We start from the raw sequence: 21,062 nt of genomic DNA, 5'->3' as shown, positions 1-21,062 counted from the left end.
ATCTATAAGGTTATTGAGAGATGGGATGGCTACCAAACAATGTCTTTATCCTATAGTCTAATGTATCGCGAGACAGCGGAAGTCCTTCAGGTAATTCAAATGAAAAGACGTTACATTCATGAAGAATTGGATCTAAACATTTACTCACATTTGAATTCACATCGACATTATTATTAAAAGAAATTGAATTACATTGCAAATCAAATGATTGAACTTTTTCAATAAATTAACATAAGTAACAACATCTAGATCACAAAACATCTACTAAATTTCAAAGCTCATAGTGTATGTATATTAGTTTTGATGATCGTGGAGGATGAATAAACCTCGATCACTTGACAACAACCATCAAGTTCAAAAGACAATACACGAGTTTATAGTCAATGTATCAAGATGATTATCTCTATTAGAAAACCATGGCATGCTAAAAATGACATTAACATGGTCAAAGCTCATTAGTTAGAAGTCAAGGAGCTCGTGGTATTGTTGGATCGAAAGATCCAAGCTTGGCACCATTTGATCCCAAGGATCCATAGTGGGGTCTTCCATATAACGAGCACGATAAGCTCGGTCAACACCTACCTTGTGGAGTTGCAATTTTTGCACCAATAAAGAAGGAAATTGTGAGTAGAGTCATTATTGAATAAAATTGTAACTTCTTGGCTGTTAATATAACTGGTGGCTTTTAGAAGGTCACACGAGCCAAATAAAATTTTATTTAGAGAGCAACCATTACAACTATTGGCATCAACAAAACAATCTTTCAATAAAAATTCAAAAGAAATACATGGAGTTTCTATAGTATTTATCGAAGCTTTTGAAGTAGACTTTGCCTTTTTATTTGGAGAACACTCTCTATCACTATGAAAGTGCCCTGTTTGATGGCAGGCAAAGCAACGACCCTTAGAGTAATCCTTGCTATAAGTTACTTTGTGCTTACCAACCTTTTTCTTATGTAACTCCGAAGGTGGGTGATGAGTTGTTGTTGGGGTAGAAGGTTTATTTGGTTTGAAGGTGGAGACAACTCGATGTGAGAGCCGCCCTTACTTGCAGCCAAAGTATTATCAAAGTTTTTTGTGCACAAGTAGATATCCTCTAATGAATGTAATGGATTTGCGGAGCACCTCATTTTGGTAGTCGAGCGGTAACTCAAAAAGATAACACATGTAGAGTAACACTTGAGGATCATCGAAAGGCTTTGTTTTATAAATAAGATCTTTGAATTCCCTTATCTTTTCCATTTCGAGCTCAAACGATTGACAAGAATTTTCATGGTGTTGATTTTGGTTTTGGTTTTGTGTCTTCTTGCCTTGCCCTTGCTTTCCTCTTTAAGAGGTGGCAACAAGAGTTCCCCCTCTGGAGGACCTATTGGGAAATAGAATGTGGATATAGTTGGTTGTGAAATCACTTGCTGAATGGAATTGAAATATTTATTTAGAAGCTTATTAAGGAACAGTGTGACCTGGTCGTCAGGGGACTTAGGGACCTTGTGGTAGAGAACTTAGTGATGAGTAAGTGTTGATATTCAACCAACTTGACCTTAAGGTCATCTTGGTCTATGATCCTAAATTCTTGGAGGTCACGGTTGAGATTTACACGGCAGGTTTTATCTTGAGCTGCATAGTGGTCAATTAAGTGTTTCTAGCGCTGCGATGCAAGGTCAAAATATTGTGATTGGGAATGTGTCATGAGAACATATATCTTTGAAACCTTACTTAACATGTGGATTAATTTTTAGTCACATGGCGAAAGTAAATGTTGCACATGTGAGGTGTAATTGGGGTTGGATTAAATTTATGAGCTCGGAACTTGAGGAAATCACGGGATGTCAAAGGTAAAAGTTGCTATAAGTTATGCTACATAGGTGTGTGGTGATATTTGGTGCCAGTTGTTGACCTAGGCCATTCATTTGGCCATAAAGTGTCAATTGGTGACACTAGAGAAGTGGTGTTGAATGGTACCTAACACCAATTTAATGTTCAAAGATAGTGCAGAGACACTCAAGAATGAAATTTGCCTAGCCAATTTAATTATTGGCCAGTCAGATTATTTTTCTGGGCATCAAAATAATTATTTGATTAATTTATAGTATTTAAAGGTTGGAAATTAATACTTTGAATAATGTTGGAAAAACCATTTGGAAAGGTTGCCACTTGTCAAAAATGCCTATGTAGGACGGAAAAACGTCTTTAGCGGTTGGAGAGAGGCATTTTAGTGTATTCAGCTTGCAAAAGAGAGGGAGGAGATGCTACTAGTTTGATTTACAGCCATTGGAGGAATTTTTGAGGCAGCCAGGGGCAGGAAAAGACCAATCAACAGCAGGTGACAACATCTATGGGCTGTTGAGACAGAGCAGCAGTAGTAAATGATTGATTTTCTTCATTTCTTTGTATCTACAAGCTATTGAGACAGGGCAGCAGCAGGAGTGAATGATAGATTTTCTTTAGTTCTTTGCGAAGAAAGTCTGAATTTTCACTCTTTAGCATTCTCTCTTATCTCCCAATCTTTCTAAAGCCTTGCTCTGAAGATTATAGCATTGAGATCACCAGAGATTGAGAATTTCAGATTTCTTTGATGTAACCCCCTAATCTTTAGTAGAAATTAGGGTTTAACAATAGCCTCAAGAAGCGTGCCAAAAAGTGGAAGCTTCAAGACTTAGATTCAACAGGGCTGAAACTGTTTTCAGTCAAATTCAAATGGAGGGACCAGCAAACAATGAATTTGGGGCATTTTTCATCTCTATCAAAGCGGGTGAAGGCCAATTGATTGCTCGAATCAAGGGGCAAATTAGATTGAAGACTTGTTGGTCATTTTGGACAGTAAGGGGAGTTGGAATGCCGAAAGGGATTGGGAGAATCCCATTGTATATCAACTTCTTCTTTAATTAAGTTAAAGAAATACCGAAAGGGGCATCAATTTTGGGGCCAATAGGATGTCCATTGTTCAAGATTGTAAGTTATTTTGCATTTCTCAGTTTTGTAATAAATGTTACTGTTGTAACTAAGTTGTAATCAAGGAATTAACACCCATCCACGAGAAAGACTGGTTTCAAAATGAAACTCTAGGAGTAATCCTTGCATCAACTCAATAATGGTAGAGGCATTTTTGGCCTTCCAAGAATAGACAACATGGTATGGAACAAGGCGAGGGTTTGGTTGGGGTTTTAGCCCCTACACAATGTCCCACAAGTCCTTTGAGTCTAGGACATGCCTTATCAAGTTTGATGAAGTAGTATACTTGGACTCGTTGAAACAAGTTTTATCGGTGAATGTATGTTTGGCTGACGAGGAGGAAGAACTATGAGGTGTTGGATAGAAGGGTAAGGTGGATAAAAAGGAGAATGAGTTGGGTAGGTCGGAATAGGCTGAGATGGTCCCACAAGTTCTTTGAGTCTAGGATATGCCTCATCAAGTTTGATGAAGTAGTATACTTAGACTCGTTGAAACAAGTTTTATCGGTGAATGTATGCTTGGCTGACGAGGAGGAAGAACTATGAGGTGCTGGATAAAAGGGTAAGGTGGATAAAAAGGAGAATGAGATGGGTAGGTAGGAATAGGCTGAGATGGTCCTAAAGGTGCCACTAGAGGAGGCACTGGGACTCTATAGCCTTGCCAAATTGTAGATTGAGGCACTAGAACATAACCAGTTGGGCCACTAGGTAAAGCCATCTAGGAAAATTGTAGTACCAACTGATCCACACTCGAGAAAGCTTGGAAGAGTGTCCCATGTGTAAAACCCGAAAGTGTGTGACATGGAGGTAAAGCCTCCCCCATAGGTGCATCTGCACCACCCAAAAAAGAAAAGGTTGTAAAGGTTGTGCCTAAGTTTGAAGAACCCCTCGGTGTGATGTGAGATGTCATTCGTGATATGTGTATGGGAAAAGTGAATGATGTAAATGATATTGTAGAGGAAGAAGTGGATGGGAAATTTAATTGAGGTGATGATGATGTGAGAGTGAATTCATTAAATTAAATTTCTGAATTTCATATTTGGAATTGAAAAGTGGATGAAGACAGAAAAGTTGAATGAGATATTTCACCTACTTCAAATTGACCCTAAGAAGCAAAACTAGAAGGAAAAGTAGAAGGAAAACTTACAGAAGGGTTTACAAATTTTTTGTTATAAACCCCTCTTCTTGTGTTTACATAAAGACACTTGTCCCCTTCAGGACTTAAACTGTTGTGAATTGATTGCACAATACCTTCTTCCTCCTGAGTATCACGAAAATCTTGCAAAGAAGTAGAATTAAGAAAAGTTGAAGTATAAATATGCATACTTGACACAGGAGCGAATGGAGGGGTAGACAAAACATCCTTGTGCTCCATGCTGGTTTCTCTGATGGAATGGCCAGTCCCATGTAGAGTGTCCATCCTTCCTAAAAAATCAATAGATCTATGCGCCAAATCTGTAGCCTTGTTGGAAACAGTCACCAACAGCAGCAGGAGGGCTGGATGCAGGTGCCAGCTAGTGGATGACAGCTCGAACTGAAATATCCTTTGTATGATGGGGTGTGGACAGTAGAGATAAGAGTGCCAACAATCTGCAAAACAAGACAGGGCTGAGTGGTGGGTAGCCTATCTATTTATAGATGGATGGGTCCTCCCAAATTAGGGTTTGGCTTATGGGACACATACACTCTTGGTAATCACAAGGCTTCTTGGGAACATGTAAGCATTAAGAGTCTAATACTTTGAAATTTTAATGTTTATGGTATTGAAGAAGTTATACTTCAATGCTTATGATGTGGCTGCCATAGGTGGCCAGGAGACATAGCAAGCTAGTAATCCTGACATGGGCTGGCAATGCGGCAAGAAAACATGTCCAACAGTTTGCTTGTGTGGTGCCACCAAGATTAGCCACATTGGTTCCAAGGGTTGGGATGTCACCTGTATACATTATATGTCCACCCTCCCTAAAAAATATCCTTTATGGATTCCCTTAAGCTTGTAAAAAAAGATATGTGCTGAAGACAAATAGCAACCTGTTTTGCCTCCAAAGGCATGTTGTCCTGCCATGCTTCCTCTTGAAATTCATCCATATTGAAGAAGAAGGAATGTGATGAGACAAGCGTCAACTCATGGGCCAAGTGGACAAGCTACTTTGATTTGTATTTGTTCAATGGCCCACAAGGCACAAGGCATCGGCTAGATACAAATCGTATGCTTGGTGGGCGAGGCTACACTCTAGGCTCGTGGGCGGAGTTCCAATCTGTTTTTTGGAAGTAATTTGTAACCAATGACCAGATTGAGAGCTTTGGCAAGCTGTTTGAGCTTGTCATGGGAAACAAGTCCTTGGACGCATACTTACAGGGATTCAAGGACCTTCTGCATAAGACGAAGGCCATGCATGGCCCAGAGGCACTCCTCTACATGTGTTACGTCTTTGGGTTGCCATCAGAGTACCAGAACAACATAGTGCACAATCCTCTCAAGTCGTTAGAGGATGTCTACAGGTATACAATGAACGTTGATAATTCTTTGGCAGCGAGGAAGGGTGGCAAGTTGACTAGTGGTTCTGTCAAGCCACCACAAGCTCAAAGCCAAAGAAAGTGTCCTATAGCAACAACTCTTCAATCTACTCTAGACTCACATAAGATGAAGGATATCAAGTGCAGGTCAACTGGCAGCAAGAATCTTTCTGAGGGTCATTGTCTTGCATGTCATTGGCAAATCAAAAAGTGAGAGATTAGCTACAAAGCCTTGGTACATACCATGGAAGTCCGTGGTAAGATTTTTTGAACTTTCAGCAGAGGTTTATTTTGGTAATGCGAGTAGATGCCTGGAGTGATATGTAGACAAATCCATGTTTGGCCACATAACCTTCTTAAGGTCACCAATTTAATTATTGGCCAGCAAGTTACATTATTTTGTGACAATTGCTCTGCTTATAATCTTCTTATTTCTTGATCAGTTCAGAGACTTTAGCTCCACATGACCTACTGACCGTGCTTATTGTGCTTGATAGTTGAGGATCCAGGTGTATTGCTTGGATGGTCTTCTTGTGCTTTTGTGGATTCATTCTCAGATTTGGTGTTTTTGGTCTTGGCTGGTGAGAGCAGCTGGAAACAAGGACTTGAGCATTGCATATCAGTTCAGCAATTGTACTGAATTTATTGTTGAAGGCTGATTTTGGAGATCCAGAGATCAGTTTTCTCCAAGCAGTTGTACCAGCAATTCAGTAATGATATAGAATTACCACAAGGCACAGTAGCATTTAGGGTGAATATTCCTTAGTTCTAGGACTAGGAGCATTATAGCTCCATTGTTCTATTTGTTTTCATGGTGTTGAATTTCAGTTTTTGAGATTAACTGCTTACAAGTTAAAGTTTACTACCCTTCTGGTTTACCATAGGCTGGTTTCACTGTTTAGCTACTATTATTTTCACTTAGTGTGGCCGCCCAAATTTGATAGTGTCCATTTAGCTCAAGATACTCTGCCCATTTAGCTGAAGTTCAACTCTGCATGCGTGCATCCACCTGTCAGTGCTGTGTGGCTAGCAGCACCCTCTACACTCTTGTGGTTGGCCTCAGCATCACTCATCCGGCCCCAGAGACTGCTACATTTGGCATGCATTATAGTCATTGCTGCAACCTCAGCTTCATCATCAGATTTCGCATCGAGAGCATTGGTGGTCTGCTCTTGAGATCCATCAGTGCGTTACTCTCCATTGTCTCTCAGCCGGGTCCCATGAGAGACAATAGCTGTTGGATATCTTTTGTATCATACCAAACATATTCGGTTCATTCATCAAGCTTCCTCTCAGCATTCATCACTCATTCTCTTTCTTCTTCATTTGTGGTTTTGTACAAGTTCATTTGTTAGTCACGTTTGTACACTTTTCTCTGCATAGCCTATCCTCAGAAGCAAATGAGCAAGTGGATCTCATTATTGCCCACATCCTTTAACCGTGCTTGTAGCATGGTAATATTGAGGCATACATCCTGTTTTAATTTGTTGGGGATGGGGAGAGGCAGTGAAGGCAAGGAACAAATTGTATCTTGGTTCAAATTCTATTGTTCGTGTATGTGATAGTAGCACACAAACTCTCTAGTTTCTGTTCATCCTTGCTTTTGTAATCAATAAATGTCATGTGAGTTTTGTGCAGCTTGCTGAGGGCTTGTATGAATATGGCCGGGAAAATCACCAGAAGGCCTTTCATGTGCTGGGTTCTTCTTTCGAGACTGGAAAACTGAAAGTATGTGGATTGGGTTGAAAATCCAGATAGAGTCTAGACACTTCTGGAAGGTACTCATGTGTGGCGAGGATGGGTATTTCATATTCTGTTAATGTGTGGCTAGGTGATTGGAGCGTCAGATGAACAACTCGATGTCTTTGAAGAACTCTGGTGCATTGTCTGTTTGCACTCGGGGCATCCTCAAGAAGGTGCTGTCTATCCTTTTTGGACATGCATGAAATATTCTTCTGTGTTTTGATGTGCTGTTCTTGAGCTAGTGGGCGCCCTACATTGCATGTTGTAGTTTCTAACATGGTATTCTTGAGCTTGCTCCAGCCTCACAGGTACTAAGCCGTCGCACAGCAGAATGGGACAAGTCACCTTTTGCGTGGACTCTCATGGTACAATAGTAGTACAAATAGCCGGTTTTTAACGGCGACTTCTTAAAACTAGTTGTCTTGATAACCTTCGACGTTTCAGGAAAAATACCATGCCATCTCAGGAAGTCCAGACAGAGCACGAGATGCTGCAACTCGAGCTGGGCATCTCAAGAGCAGTTTTCTGCATTTGATGACAAAACATCGGTAGCAACAATCAGAGTCTGAAGATGCACGCGCTTTGTCCCACACACACACGCGCGCACGTGTAAAAGCAGTACACTGAAAGCAAATGAAAAATCACAACAATGATCTCTAGGAGAGAAGTGATTAAAGGCATTCTATTCTATCTATATTATGATAGGGAACCTGTGAAAAACGTGTAAAGAATAAAGGATGTCAGCCATAACTCCTGTTAAATGCTTTTTGACATAATGAAATGTGAATAATAGATTACCATGGAATTCTGGAAACAACTACAGACGGATCATCATTGGGTCAGGCTTGTATTTTATATAATGTCAGTCAATTACACCGATATCATTCAATGTAATAAATTATAATGTACTATGTACTTCATATTATGCAGTCTGGCTTTTTACTTTATATTGCCACTCACTTACACTTCCATATTACTCAATGTGCAACTCCATAAAGGGGTGTGATTATAAGACGCACACCAATATGCTAGGAGTCAGTACATTTGCCCTATTTGTGTATGGGAAGAGGCACATGGGTTCTAGAGAAGTTTTCATGCTATATCGAAAGCAACTAGAGTGTGTCATGAAGATGATTGAGTGAGATGCAAAGACTTCACATCTCCTCGATGAAATGATTCTTCATGACCACTTGTTTGTCTTCACAAGGAAATTTCAATTTATGCTAATTGGATATCACTTTATCACTCTGCAAAATTGACACCTCTCTTGTAAGACCCCAATCTCCCATTAGACGAGCAAGCCATACGGATTCATGGCAAGTTGCAATGTATTTAATGTTAGGTTAGAAAAGATTGTACATTGTAAATTGTTGTAAATGAGAGACTCAAGATGTTGTATTGCTAACAAAAGTGAGCAAGTATCTTGTAATAGATCTCTCGGTGTTTACATTTCTCAGGAAATTTACATATGAGTAACCAATTTTGCTCTTAAAAGCATTTGAGATTAGTGTCTTTTAAAGTGATTGTCAAGCCAAAAGCAATAAATCATACTTAGTCCAAAATGAAATCTAGTGTACTAATATGACAAAGCAATCTAAGTATCAAATCCATCTATAAAACTTAACAATAATGGTGTTCATATATCGTTCATAACAAAAATATAATTTGGCATCAAGAATGTATCCTCTTAAGCCAACATCAAATTAATGTGTAGCTTTGATAGGAGAGAGATTGGAGAGGAGTGAGAGATTGTGGAATAGAGAGAGGAGGGAGAAGACTAGAGGAAAGAGAAGGTGAAGGATGGCATGACAGGTGTACAAGAAGGTTGAAATACGTAAGAGGTGATTATTGTTGAATGGTGAAAAACAAAGGCCTCTTTACATCTTTTATATTATGTTAGTGTAGCAAGTATTTTTTCAAAAATAAGTATATTTATTACAATCTGTCTCTACCCAAAGGTTTTTGCTCTCTAAAATAAAGAAGGGACTCACTACAAATGGCTCCGAGTACAACTTTGTTTTAGCATTACAAGAATTTAACATTCTAGGAAGATTTGAAGAAACTGGATTAGATTTGGAGTTGAGGACTAAGTCTCTCACAAGGGAGCATAGAAGTGGAAACTTGGCCACAAAATCATTATGGATGCTCTTGTAGACATGTTTTGTCTACTATAAATCCTATTTTAATTTAATAAAAGTATAATAATTCTCTATAGACTACTACAAATCAAATGTACCATATATCAAAATTTAGCTTATTTTATGTGTTTTTAGTCCATATAAGTTTTTTTTTTCTCTCATTCGTCCACGATAAAAGCTATTCTAAAATAGTAATATGCATATTAGTTTCCAGCAAAATAGGGCTCAAATTTGACTATTCCTTAGTCAAAATAACATCTCTAGTGTAAGGAAACTCATCCGTTATAGCTGTAGGTCTCCAAAAAGCTTCTTTAAGAGGTAGAGGCTATCATTTGACGAAATACTCCTAGATTGATTTAGATCTAAGTTTCTTTTCACATTGCTTTATGATTTTTTTACGGATGGATTAAATCATGTTCTCTTTATCCATAGATGGTAGCTCTTTCACATAATTTACTTGGGATCCGGTAAAGGGTTTGATGTGACTCACACAATAAACATTGTTAATCTTTGTGGAGGAAGGGAGTTTTGGGCAATTTACGCCAAATCACTCACATGCTTGACAATCTTGTATGGCCCATAATACCTATGTGTGAGCTGCTTCTGGAGTCATCTTTAAGACTAGAATACCTTGAGTTAGACACCATTAGAAGTACTAACCCTCCTTGAAACTTCATAGGCCATCTCTTCTCATCATCATAGAGTTTTATTTGATCAAATGCTTTTGTAAGATTCACTTTGCATTGCTAAAGTGGGTCATGTATACACTTCGAATCTTCTTTTTCTTGTGGATTAATCCTCACTAAACATGATCATAGAAAGAGGTACTTTATATTCATACAAAGCCTTGAAGGAAAGATTTCCATGTTGGAATGTGTGGAGTTATTACAAGCAAACTCGACCAAATGAATCAATGAGTCCCATACATATTATACATTATGAGAAAAATGCTGTAAGTAGGTCTCAAGGCTCTTATAGCCGCTCTATTTGACTATTGGTTTAGAGATGATATACTATAGATGGAGCCAATTTTATTCCTATGAACTTGGAAATCGCTTGTCAGAAATTGCTCATAAACTTTTATCTAGGTCGTAAACTATGACTAGTAGTAGTTCGTGTAACTTAAAACACAGACTTCACAAATTGACTTACTACTTAAGATTTAATTTAGTCTTTGTGGAAATAAAATGAGCTGCTTTTGTGAGTCTATCCACCATCACATAAATGCTATTCCACCTCTTCTTGGTTGTCAGTAAAAGCAAATGATGACATTTATTATGAGATATTTTCATTTTTCCTTGGGAATAAGTAATGGATGTAATAAACTACCTAGCTTAAGAGTATTATCCTTATTTTGCTAACATAAAACACATCCTGAAAGAGAATCCTTGGCATCCTTCCATAGGTCTTTTCAATGAAAATACATAGAGATTTTATCATAGGTTTTGAATACACCTAAGTGACAAGTTGTAGGCAAAAAATTGCATTATCTCCATTATCTTTTGCTTTAAGTAAGAGCTATATGGAATGATAATCTTGCCATGATACTATATTAGCACGTTGTTGAGGTAAAATGGAAAGTTATCCTCCATTAATCATTGCTATACTTTTTGGACAAATTTTTCATCTAATGTAGGTCTCTTGGAGCTCCTTAATCCAATCACTATAAAGCTTAGTTATAAAAGACATCTTGCATGCCCACATCCCTTGTCTTTGCCCCTAGTATGAGTAATGTTAATCATTATCATAATTTTGTAATATAGGTGCCCACCTTCATTACGTAAGAGTGGTGTTAAAATCATTATCATAATTTTGTAATATAGGTGCCCACCTCCATTGCATAAGAGTTGAATTGGATTGTGAAAAAACGTACTTACGAACTCTATGATTACTCTTCACTCTAAACTTATTGCCATAAAGATAGTGATGTCACTTTTTTATCACAGACTACCATAAAGATAGTGATGCCACTTTTTGATTGCATGAAGGATTGCCAATATTTCTTGATCATATACATCCCTTTCCATCTTTTTTTAGCTGAACGTGGAACTTTCAAAGGCAATAACACCATACTCTTGGAGTAAAACAATACCTATATATGATCCGTAAGCATCACATTGGATAGTAAGCTCCTTTGAAAAACTAGGGCAAACTAAAATAGGGTTGGACGTAAGTAGTTTCTTTAAGCTCTGATCAGCTATGGCATCCCAAAAGAAAGCTTTCTTCTTCAAGTAATCCATCAAAAGTGTTGTAATAGTCCCATAACACCTTATGAACCTTTGATAGAATGAAAAAAACCAATAAAACTAAAAGAGAAATAGTGTGTCACTATTAGCTATTCCTTGACACATTATACTTTCTTTGGGGGGTCAGCCCTTTATACCCTCTTCACTCACAATATGTCCCAAAACCAAAAGAGAAATGATGTGTCACTATTAGCCATTCCTTGACACATTTTACTTTCTTTGGGTTAGCCTTTATACCCTCTTCACTCACAATATGCCCCAAGTATTCCACTTCTGTTTGCATGAATGGACACTTGGTTTCCTTGGCAAGCAAGTTGTGCACCCTCAAAATGTCAAACATCCTCCTAATATATAGCTATTGCTCCTTCAATGCCTTGTTGTAAATGAGAATATTATTAGAGAATACAAGGATGAACTTGAAGAGAAAAGGATGTAAGATCTCATTAAGCTTTGAAAAGTAGTTGGGGCATTAGTTAACCCAAATGGCATGAAAATGATAGAGTCCTCAATCAATCCGGAATACCATCTTCACTTCATTACCCTCTCTCTCATCCTAATTTGATGGTAGCCTAATCTCAAATCGATCTTAGTATAGTACATTTCCCCCCTTAGCTCATCCAACAAATCATCCACCCTTGGAATGGGATATCTATTATTGATTCTGATCTTGTTAAGGTCATGGTAATCAATGAATATCCGAAAGCTGCCATCTTTCCTCTTAAAGAATAAGATCTGAGAGGTGTATGGCAAAGAGCTAGGCTCAATAAACCCCATTTCTAACAAATCCTTAATTTTCTTAGCTACCTCTTTCCTTTCATATTTTACAAGCCTATAGGGTGGCTTATTAATTAGATATAAGTTAGGCTTCAAATCAAATGAAATGATCCACTGCTGTCTTAGGTGGAAGGGTTGTAGGCACTTGAAATAAGTATTTATACTTCTTCAATAGGACTTTAAGTGTTGAATTATTTGCTGAATTTGTGGATTGATCAATAACCTCCTTGTTGGGGTGTAAAACAAAGATTTATGAGCCCCTTTTGAACTCTCTCTTAAGTTGTTTTGCTAGTATAAGCTAAAAAATCTACTTTGCTATAAACTCCTTTTGGATGTATGAGTTGTCCTTCACTCATAAACTCCAGACCTAATTGCCTTTGTCAATTCAACCATCTTTTGGACAGCCAAGGATTGTCAAAAAATAAGGACAATATGGGGTACTTATGGTGGAAATAATGTATCAATAGCAACCCTAGAGTACTGACATACCCATCATGTAATGCATCCAACCAACTTGGCCCAATGTGATCAAAATTTAATTCCCATGGTTTTTTAAAGGAAGCACAAAGAGAAGGGTCCATGCTTTAAATGTGGGGAGAGATACACTATTGATTATGCATCAAAATGTGTATATGAGAAAGCCAAAGTTAATAGTATGTTTGCTTTATGGAAATCAAGAGATGAAGATGAAGCTCCACTAGCGATGGATCATGCTAAAAATGAGGACTGACAATGGCCAATATCAGTTCTACGATCCTTTATAGGGATTTTATTTTGACACAGGTGGTCAAATACCTTTTGATTTGGGTGGAAATGAGTATGTCAAGATTTATATGTTGCCACTTCAGCTTATTCAAACTCGATGGATGCTTGGGAAGGTTTAAGAAGTTTGAGTATGCTAAGGATTCAAGGGAGCATGCATGGCAAGATTGTGTACATTTTGGTGGATAGTGGTAGCACACATAGCTTCATTTAATGCACAAGCAATGAATAGATTGCAATGTTTTCCCACTTATTTACAACAACCTATAGAATGAAGAGGAACACCTAACAATCAATATGAGGTTGGAGAGCGTATTGAGGAATATTCATAATGAGAACAGGGATTCTCGCATTTGTAACAATCTTGTCATGGCTTCGACTCACATACCTGCAAAGATAGATCCAGCTTTGATAGCCCCAAATCGGTTAAACCAATTGATAAATCCCAACAAAGTGATGATCACCTTGGAAACACCAATGACTATAATTCTAAAGAACAAAAAGGACCAATACCCATGTCAAGTTTTCATCATTCATTCCAACCACCTTCTTTAGGGAGAAATTTCTCAAGTAATGAAGGGCAAATGGGAAGCCATCATGATTAGCCATCTAGTAGACAAATAGTCTTCAATGACCATGAGTTAGAAAAGATTATGTTGTCAAAGTATAATGGTCAATTGTTGTCTCCTTTGGACATCGACTGGATATCCAAGCTGGAACCTTACATGGATATCTTTCCAAAGAGCAATGAGCATAATATCCATTTTCCCACTTTACACCTAGAGGGCTTGGCACATACGATGGCATTATAACAAGTGGGAGATTCAACTTGTTGACACTTGGGAAGACTTTAAGGAACTCGTGGTGCAGGTATTTGTATCTCTAGTAGAAAAAAGAAAGGCTTATTCAAAGATGGCATAGTCTTGAGTAACAAAACCTAAAATAACATCAATGGGGCCCATTTCCAAAGTAATAAAGTCCACCAATACTTCATAATTTTCAGCCCACATAGAGGGACTTTTGAGCACATTTGGTTGCTAATCTCGTCATCTCTAGTTGCCACTTCTACTTAAGTTTGGATTCACTTGTTGAAGTGGGGCCCCATTATCCATGCTTATGCTCTTTCTATTTTCCTTATTCCCCATTCAAAGGCCATCTATTGCACTATTTGGGATGAGAGTTGAGCATAGGATTTTGTAAGTTTATCAATGGCCGATTTACGTTGGTTGCCCATGAACACCATTTGGAGCATTTTTGCAACCAACTCACTATGCCTTGATGTATGGCAAGTCTCATATTCATAGTATTTTTGAGTTGACTAAGCTCTCCTTCCATTTTGAGGTCTTTTAAGGGTCCTTGAGTATTATTATCTGGAAATATCTTATTTGCTATTACAAATATTCATAGGCCTTATTTTTGACTTTATACCCTATCATTGTAATACAATCCTATAGTATGCCTTGTCACTAAAACTAAAATATCTAGAGTTAGATAGCTCTGATTCCTAAACTTTTTTATTCAAATTCAACCTTACTATCCCCCCCTATGAAGAGAGCACTTAACCTTGATATTCAAGTTAGTAGAAAAAGTTATGGTTGGTGCAGTGTTACTAACATAAATTGTTCATTATATATCACTACACTATCTAAGCCTATGAATGACCTGTATAACCAAATTTGACCTTGTAAAACCTTGTGCTAACATTGTAGGATCTACAAATGCCCTCTAGGACTTGCGGGTAACCTTTAAAGATCTAGAAATTCCTTATAATAGTTGTGAATACACTATCTATGCATATAATAACCTCTCAATTTCCAATACACATGAATTGCAACAAGCTTTCAGCTTTCAATATGAAATGCATAGGAATTTGAATACTTAAAATAGATGGGGATAGGAGATAGCTCAATAATCAATGGCTCACACATTTGCTTTCTAAACCACTTTACAATTATGGGTTAATGAAAATGGAAAACACCAAAGATCAAAGGTTAAAGTAATCCATAAGTTTGAGACTAATGCAAGATGAATGTAGATGGATACTTTGATGATTGGATCTTATAATTCAAAGATTTTAGTGATTGATCAATTCTAGCATTGCAATGATCATGAATAGAGGCAATTTTTGGATAAATGTCTTTTTCAGCAAGTGGATGAAAGATTCAACAAAAGGATTTAGAGAGATAAAGAGAGAAATTTTAAGAAATACCTCTTCAAATGGATCGACAAAAGCTTGAAGATGCAAATACCATCAATCCTTTTATCTCCCATCTATGGGGCTTGTTAACCCCAGTGCAAGGCAAAGAAAATGAAGGCACGATAAAATACAAGAAAAATCTAAAAATGTGGATACAATGGAAGAAATGGTGAAGAAGTGTAAGGACAGCCCCTGGAAATCCAATGCAAGTGCAAAAGGCGGAAGACACATGTTTAAATGCAAGGTGGCCCTGAAATTTTTGTAAAAGAGCACCAGGCTCGCTCCTGTGCAAATTGTAAAATCTAAATGGGCGTAGGTGAAGGGATAGGGTGGAATATAAGGGAAAAGGAAAAGAGGATGTTGGAAAGATGCCCAATCATGTAAAAAGGGGATGGGTGACCAAAAGTTTTAGGGATTGTATATAAACCCAAAAAGTGAAGGAGAAGCTCATTCTTTGGTGTGTGGCTAAAGTGGTCTCTTATTCTCCTCTTGTCTTCTTTTCTTCTTGCTTGCTTGTGCTTGTGCTTGGGAGAGGGAGTGTGAGAGGGTGAGGGAGTGAGCGAGTAAGGGTGAGGGACCGTGGTGGAGAAGCTCTCCATATTCTCCTCTCTTCTTCTCTTCTTCTCTTCTCTCATCTCATGTGCACGGCTATGGAGGATGGAGCAAGGTGGAGGGTTGAGGATGCTTGAGCTTGCATCTCGAATCGTGGAGCTATTGGAGGGCTTGAGGGAGGAGGCTACTCCATCGAGCATCAAGGAAAGCTCACTAGACTCGTAGGATCAAAGGTGCGTCGACTAGGTGAGAGATATTGTGCTCACTTGAAACACTTGAACAATAAGCGGTCCATGGGTCTTGGCGGTTGAGTGTGAGCTCGCCACTACATTTTGGTTCCTTTGCCAGGACCAAGGGATTCAAGCTTGAGCAATTGCATGCTTCTAAATCGAGCACCAAAGTAGGGTTTATCCTCGGTGCTCTTTGTAGGTGGGATATTTGGGAGTTTAATCTTTGAAGCAAGTAAGTATTTTGTGTTTTAAATGATTTGGGAAGTAGGAGGAATCGTTTCAGTACTTTGGTTGTGATTTTTCTTGCATTTAGAGTAGCCTAGGATTTGGAAATCAAAGCATATCGTTGTAAGGTTGCTGATGTAAACAGACCCAAAACAGGGGCAGAAATCCATCGAAAAAGCAAGAGCAAGCACGGGGCAACCCTTGAGTGTTGGCCTAGGGGTATAAGACCCAAGGAAGGGGGAAGGAAGACTCATTTTCAGTACAGCTGTGTGAGAGAGAGTGTGTGTCAGGTTTTGTGACAGGGCACTACGGGAGTCGACTCCATGATCCTCACATACATGTGTTTCCATCATCCCAGGTGAGCTAGACTTGACCCTTGGTTGTTGTTTGACGTTCCTATGAAGTTTGATAGCAGGTGCTTACCACCTTATATCGAATTGGGCAAATTTAGGCATTGTCTGTGAACTCTTATGCAGAATCGGCCCCTTCGATTCCCAAAATTGGACAATTGACCCGATCTATTGCCTTGGGGGCAGATCGGCCCGTTCGATTGGAGAAATCGGCCCACTAAAGATCGACATCTGTCCCAAGAGAATCAACCCGTCCGATTTGACCAGTCCGATTCTGAGAATCAGATGAAGCCCAAAATCGGACAAATTGACCGAAGAAGTTGACAATCAGCCCTCGTCCGATTATGAGAATCGAATGATTGAGAATTGGCCATGGTCATATTAAAAAAAACAAAAACCACAACTGACTGATCGTGCCAATCAATGCATAGATTGTAGCCCAACCAAGTAGGATGATGCAGTAGAAATGCTAGCAGACCCAAGAGTGGCTAGTAATGCGCTTAGAGCCAAACTAGGCCAAGATGAAGAGAGCAGAGTGAATGTGATAGCTATTTCTTTGCATTCGCACACCACTATGATATGAACACTTGAAGAGCACTGAAGAAAGCTAAAAGCCTAATTTTGCACCGTGCATAGAAAAGACACCACACATGTAGTGAGTGAATGTAAGTTGAGGATTGTGGTTGCAATAAAAAGGAACACACTCAGAGATAATAACAAAATGAACCCACCAGTAGTAGGAGACGACCCCAAACATAGAATGGAACCTCGGACCATGAGACCACCAAGAAGGGCAAGAAGGGATCACCATTGGAACCCCAATTGTCCCAGACCTGCTCAACCTCATAGGCAGCCTAGTGGACCAAGAAACCGTTAGCATGGTAGGAACATGCATGAACTTCGAAAACGATGAGCTAGACATGAGGGATTTCCCAATCGAGATCCAACACATGATAGGGCAATATGACCTGCAAGCGAAAGTAGACCATCAATATAGGCCAGCTTCGGAGATCATAGTCGACCTTGCGGAAGAGAAACAACTAGCATGATAGGCGCTGCAGTGCATGGCAACATACAATCAAGAGTAGTGAGTTAGGAACTTGTTGTGAGATATAGAGATGCTAGAGGCCCATCGAATACTAGCTCTGGCCAATAGGAGTTGAACATGACCAAATGCAGAGAGGGAGAGAGTAATCTTACATTGAGCGAGCTTCTCAGGAAGCGACTCCTAGACAACACTGTTGTAGAGTAGAGTGGAGCAGCTTTGGCAAACTCATTGCTAGTAGGATTAGGAATCAACCAAGCCTCCAAGAGGCAGTCGAAATTCCCCACATCGTGAAGCAGCTAGATAAGTATTAGTTTAGTGACAATCTATATAGCTTTGTAGAGCAGTTCGAGCAAGTCTGCGAGGAAAATGGCCTCATACTAATCTTGATCAACACACACAAGCTTTTGGCTTATGCCTAGGCGATGAGGGTAGAACGTGGTATACTAGCTTAGACACGGCAGATAGGACCAACTTCAACGACCTCAAGAGTCTCTTCATCAAGAGATTCTCTGAGGCGATATATTTCGACAACCTCATAGTCAAACTAACGAACATGGGACAAGGAGGACATTAGGGACTATATTAATCACGTGCCGAGTCTCTTTATGAGGATCCCGACCAATGAACGACCAATGGAGAGAACTGTATCCATGGTGTTTATCAATGGAATCTACATCGAAGAGCTTTATAAGGCCTCAGCAAGCAACTCAAGTTTGCAAAGAGATGCGCTAGCCAGAGTCTTTGAAGAAGCCAGATGAGTGGATGATCAACTAAAGGAGGAGAGAAGCTCCAGGAGTACGAATCGAGATGAGGATAAGTCTAGAACTTCAGAGAGAGCCACTATGTCTAGCAAACGATTAGGCCAAACCACGCAAGACAAGGGAAAGACCATTGACTAGAGCCAAGAGCTGGTCGAGATGAAAATGGAGCTAGCAAGATTGCAAGAATTAGTGAGGAAGCCACCTTCTAGTCGAGTGTTAGGACCCTAGGTCTTGACCTTGTGGTAATTGGGTAGGTTTGGCCACGATGCCATGCATTGTAGGCTACCAAGGAGAATCTCATATCCACATGCATTGACTAGAGCCAAGAGCTGGTCGAGATGAAAATGGAGCTAGCAAGATTGTAAGAATTAGTGAGGAAACCACCTTCTAGTCGAGTGTTAGGACCCTAGGTCTCGACCTTGTGGTAATTGGGTAGGCTTGGGGCCACGATGCCATGCATTGCAGGCTACCAAGGAGAATCTCATATCCACAAGCCTACAACCAACCATACCTAGAGATCAATTCCACAAGTATACCTAGGCCACCAAGACCCTTCGTGACCCATCCACCGAGCGATGGTCTAGTCCACTACGTGGAGGAGCCAAGTGAAGAGGAAGCCTACGGGAACCCTTACGTCTCGTATGATGAAGAGGGCAACCCAATCCTTATGGATTATAGATTGGTGCCAGTGATGGCGCTAGGAAGAGGTAGGGGTAGAGGCTTGGATTAGAAATCCCAAGACCCAATTACCTATTGGACATGCAGACACCTAGGCCACATCTCTTCGCGCTGCCTCGAGAAGGAGCCCGCTAACTGAGAGAAGGCAGATCTTAAGTGCGCGGAGTGTGGAATCACTCACTTGTTAGTAGATTTCCCTAAGCGAAATCCAACCACTACTTGAGCAATCATACCATCAGTACCATTAGGGCTGTTTGATTCGAAACACTCGATAGGGAGGCTACGCCCATCCCATTGCATGTGATGACTTGAGTAGAAACAAAACAGACCCGCATATCACTACTAGGAACTAGTAACTTGGACGCCACCTAGGCAAAGAAGAAAGAAGATGGAAGCAAAAGTCACACTCAAGACTAAGAGTGCTACAACGTTGCCTGAGGGAAAGAAAATTATGAATGCAAAAGCGGAGACATCTGCTCCAAAGACGACACAGAAGGGGAGTGTACGAGTCGGTGAATATCCTAACCCAATGCACCAACTCGAAGCAATAGACAAGGTCAAGGAGTGGGTAAGAGAAGCCCAACATCACCTAAAAGATGCTGAGCCTATCTTGGAGGATGATCTAGATGACCTCTCTAGTGCAAGCACTCCAATTTTACCAACACGCATGGGGATGAAAGAAAACACTGCACCTCAAGTAGCTCCTCTTAAGCAAAGCATGAGAAAATCAAGGCAGCAAACTAGTCAAGGCCATTGGCCAGGGAACACAGAGTTAGGAGAGAGGCAAGCAACTAGTAACCTCCTTACGACACTAGTCAACACCCTTATAACTCTGAGCCTAGGAAGCTTGCTTTGGCAAAATTTGACACTATGGAAAGAGCTAAAGTAGTGGGTAGAAGGACCTATAGAGTCAAGAGCAGTTGACTTGCATGATAATGATGCAGTCACACACATACCTAGTTTAACACTGCACTCAATGCCCAAATCCTTACACGTTAATGCTTTCTGGGAAGGCACAGAGATGCATGCTGTGTTACTAGTCTTGGCACTAGGAGATGCCACGAGAAAGGGGATTGTAGACACGTAGGCATGCATAAGTGTGCTTAGCCATGTAGTGCTCCAGGCTTGGGGTAGCCCACCTATCGAGAATGCTTTGTTCAACATTGCACTAGCCAATGGAATGAGGGTGAAACCATTACTTTCGTGGACCGCCCCTTTCGCAGTATCCTATGTTGGGGTGATTGTTGGTGTGGCCAAGAGACTGGTGGGATTGGTTGTAGCGGGGCTTTACCCTTGCCTTTTTCCACAATGGGTGTGGTAGGCTTGGATTGTGATGTTTGAAGTTCAATTGACACTTCTTCATTAGGTTTTGCGGTGATGATCATCTTAGAGTCCTTAGACAGGGGTTTTCTTGGTTGCTTGTGGACTCTTGGTTGAACTTTAGGTCGATAGAGCATTTGAGCACTCAAGGGTTGAGCATCCTCGCTTTTAGTTCTTCCCCTTCCCTTTTTTGAATGACATTGCTGAAGCTTGGTTTTTGGGCCGTAAGATTGATGATCATACATAACATTCACAAGTTTAGGCAACCACAATGAGGTGTTACCCTCATAGTATCCTTGGGCTCACAGGAGGGGTTTTGGAACCCAATGCTGCCCAATCACATGTGATCTATAGGAGCTCCATTGTTTAGGCTTAGAGTGTAAGGCATGGAAACTATGCATTCCCAATGATTGACGTTTGTGAAACTGTGGTCTATGCTTAGGGACCCACTTGAGTGTTTAGACTATGGTTCCTTGATGAGTTTGGAAAGGTACCATGGGATCACATTGGGATGTACTACCTCCCTCCTTAGGGTGGACACTAGGTTTAGCTACCGATGACACTACAATGT

The 21,062-nt window shown here is 39.9% G+C and overlaps 1 protein-coding gene across 2 annotated transcripts in view; it reads left to right on the top strand.

The window, feature by feature from the left end:
* LOC148013861 (Tetratricopeptide repeat (TPR)-like superfamily protein) overlaps nt 1–8,161 on the top strand; it is a 49,578-nt gene extending 41,417 nt beyond the window's left edge. Inside the window, exons 9-12 of one of the 2 annotated variants that reach the window (XM_087667311.1) lie at nt 7,106–7,195; nt 7,299–7,383; nt 7,511–7,575; nt 7,655–8,161. In XM_087667311.1, coding sequence (XP_087523437.1) covers nt 7,106–7,195; nt 7,299–7,383; nt 7,511–7,575; nt 7,655–7,762 — 348 coding nt within the window. In that variant the 3' untranslated portion in view covers nt 7,763–8,161. The remainder of the gene's footprint in view (nt 1–7,105; nt 7,196–7,298; nt 7,384–7,510; nt 7,576–7,654) is intronic. The other variant, XM_087667310.1, reaches the window with a different exon arrangement.
* The last annotated feature ends 12,901 nt before the right edge of the window (nt 8,162–21,062 follow it).

Source organism: Lygodium microphyllum, chromosome 25, assembly GCF_053477565.2.
Source record: "Lygodium microphyllum isolate KBCC chromosome 25, Lygodium_microphyllum_v1.1.10, whole genome shotgun sequence".
Taxonomy (NCBI): Eukaryota; Viridiplantae; Streptophyta; class Polypodiopsida; order Schizaeales; family Lygodiaceae; genus Lygodium; species Lygodium microphyllum.
Note: the sequence above shows the minus strand (reverse complement) of the source record. Positions and strands in the feature narration are given on the sequence as shown.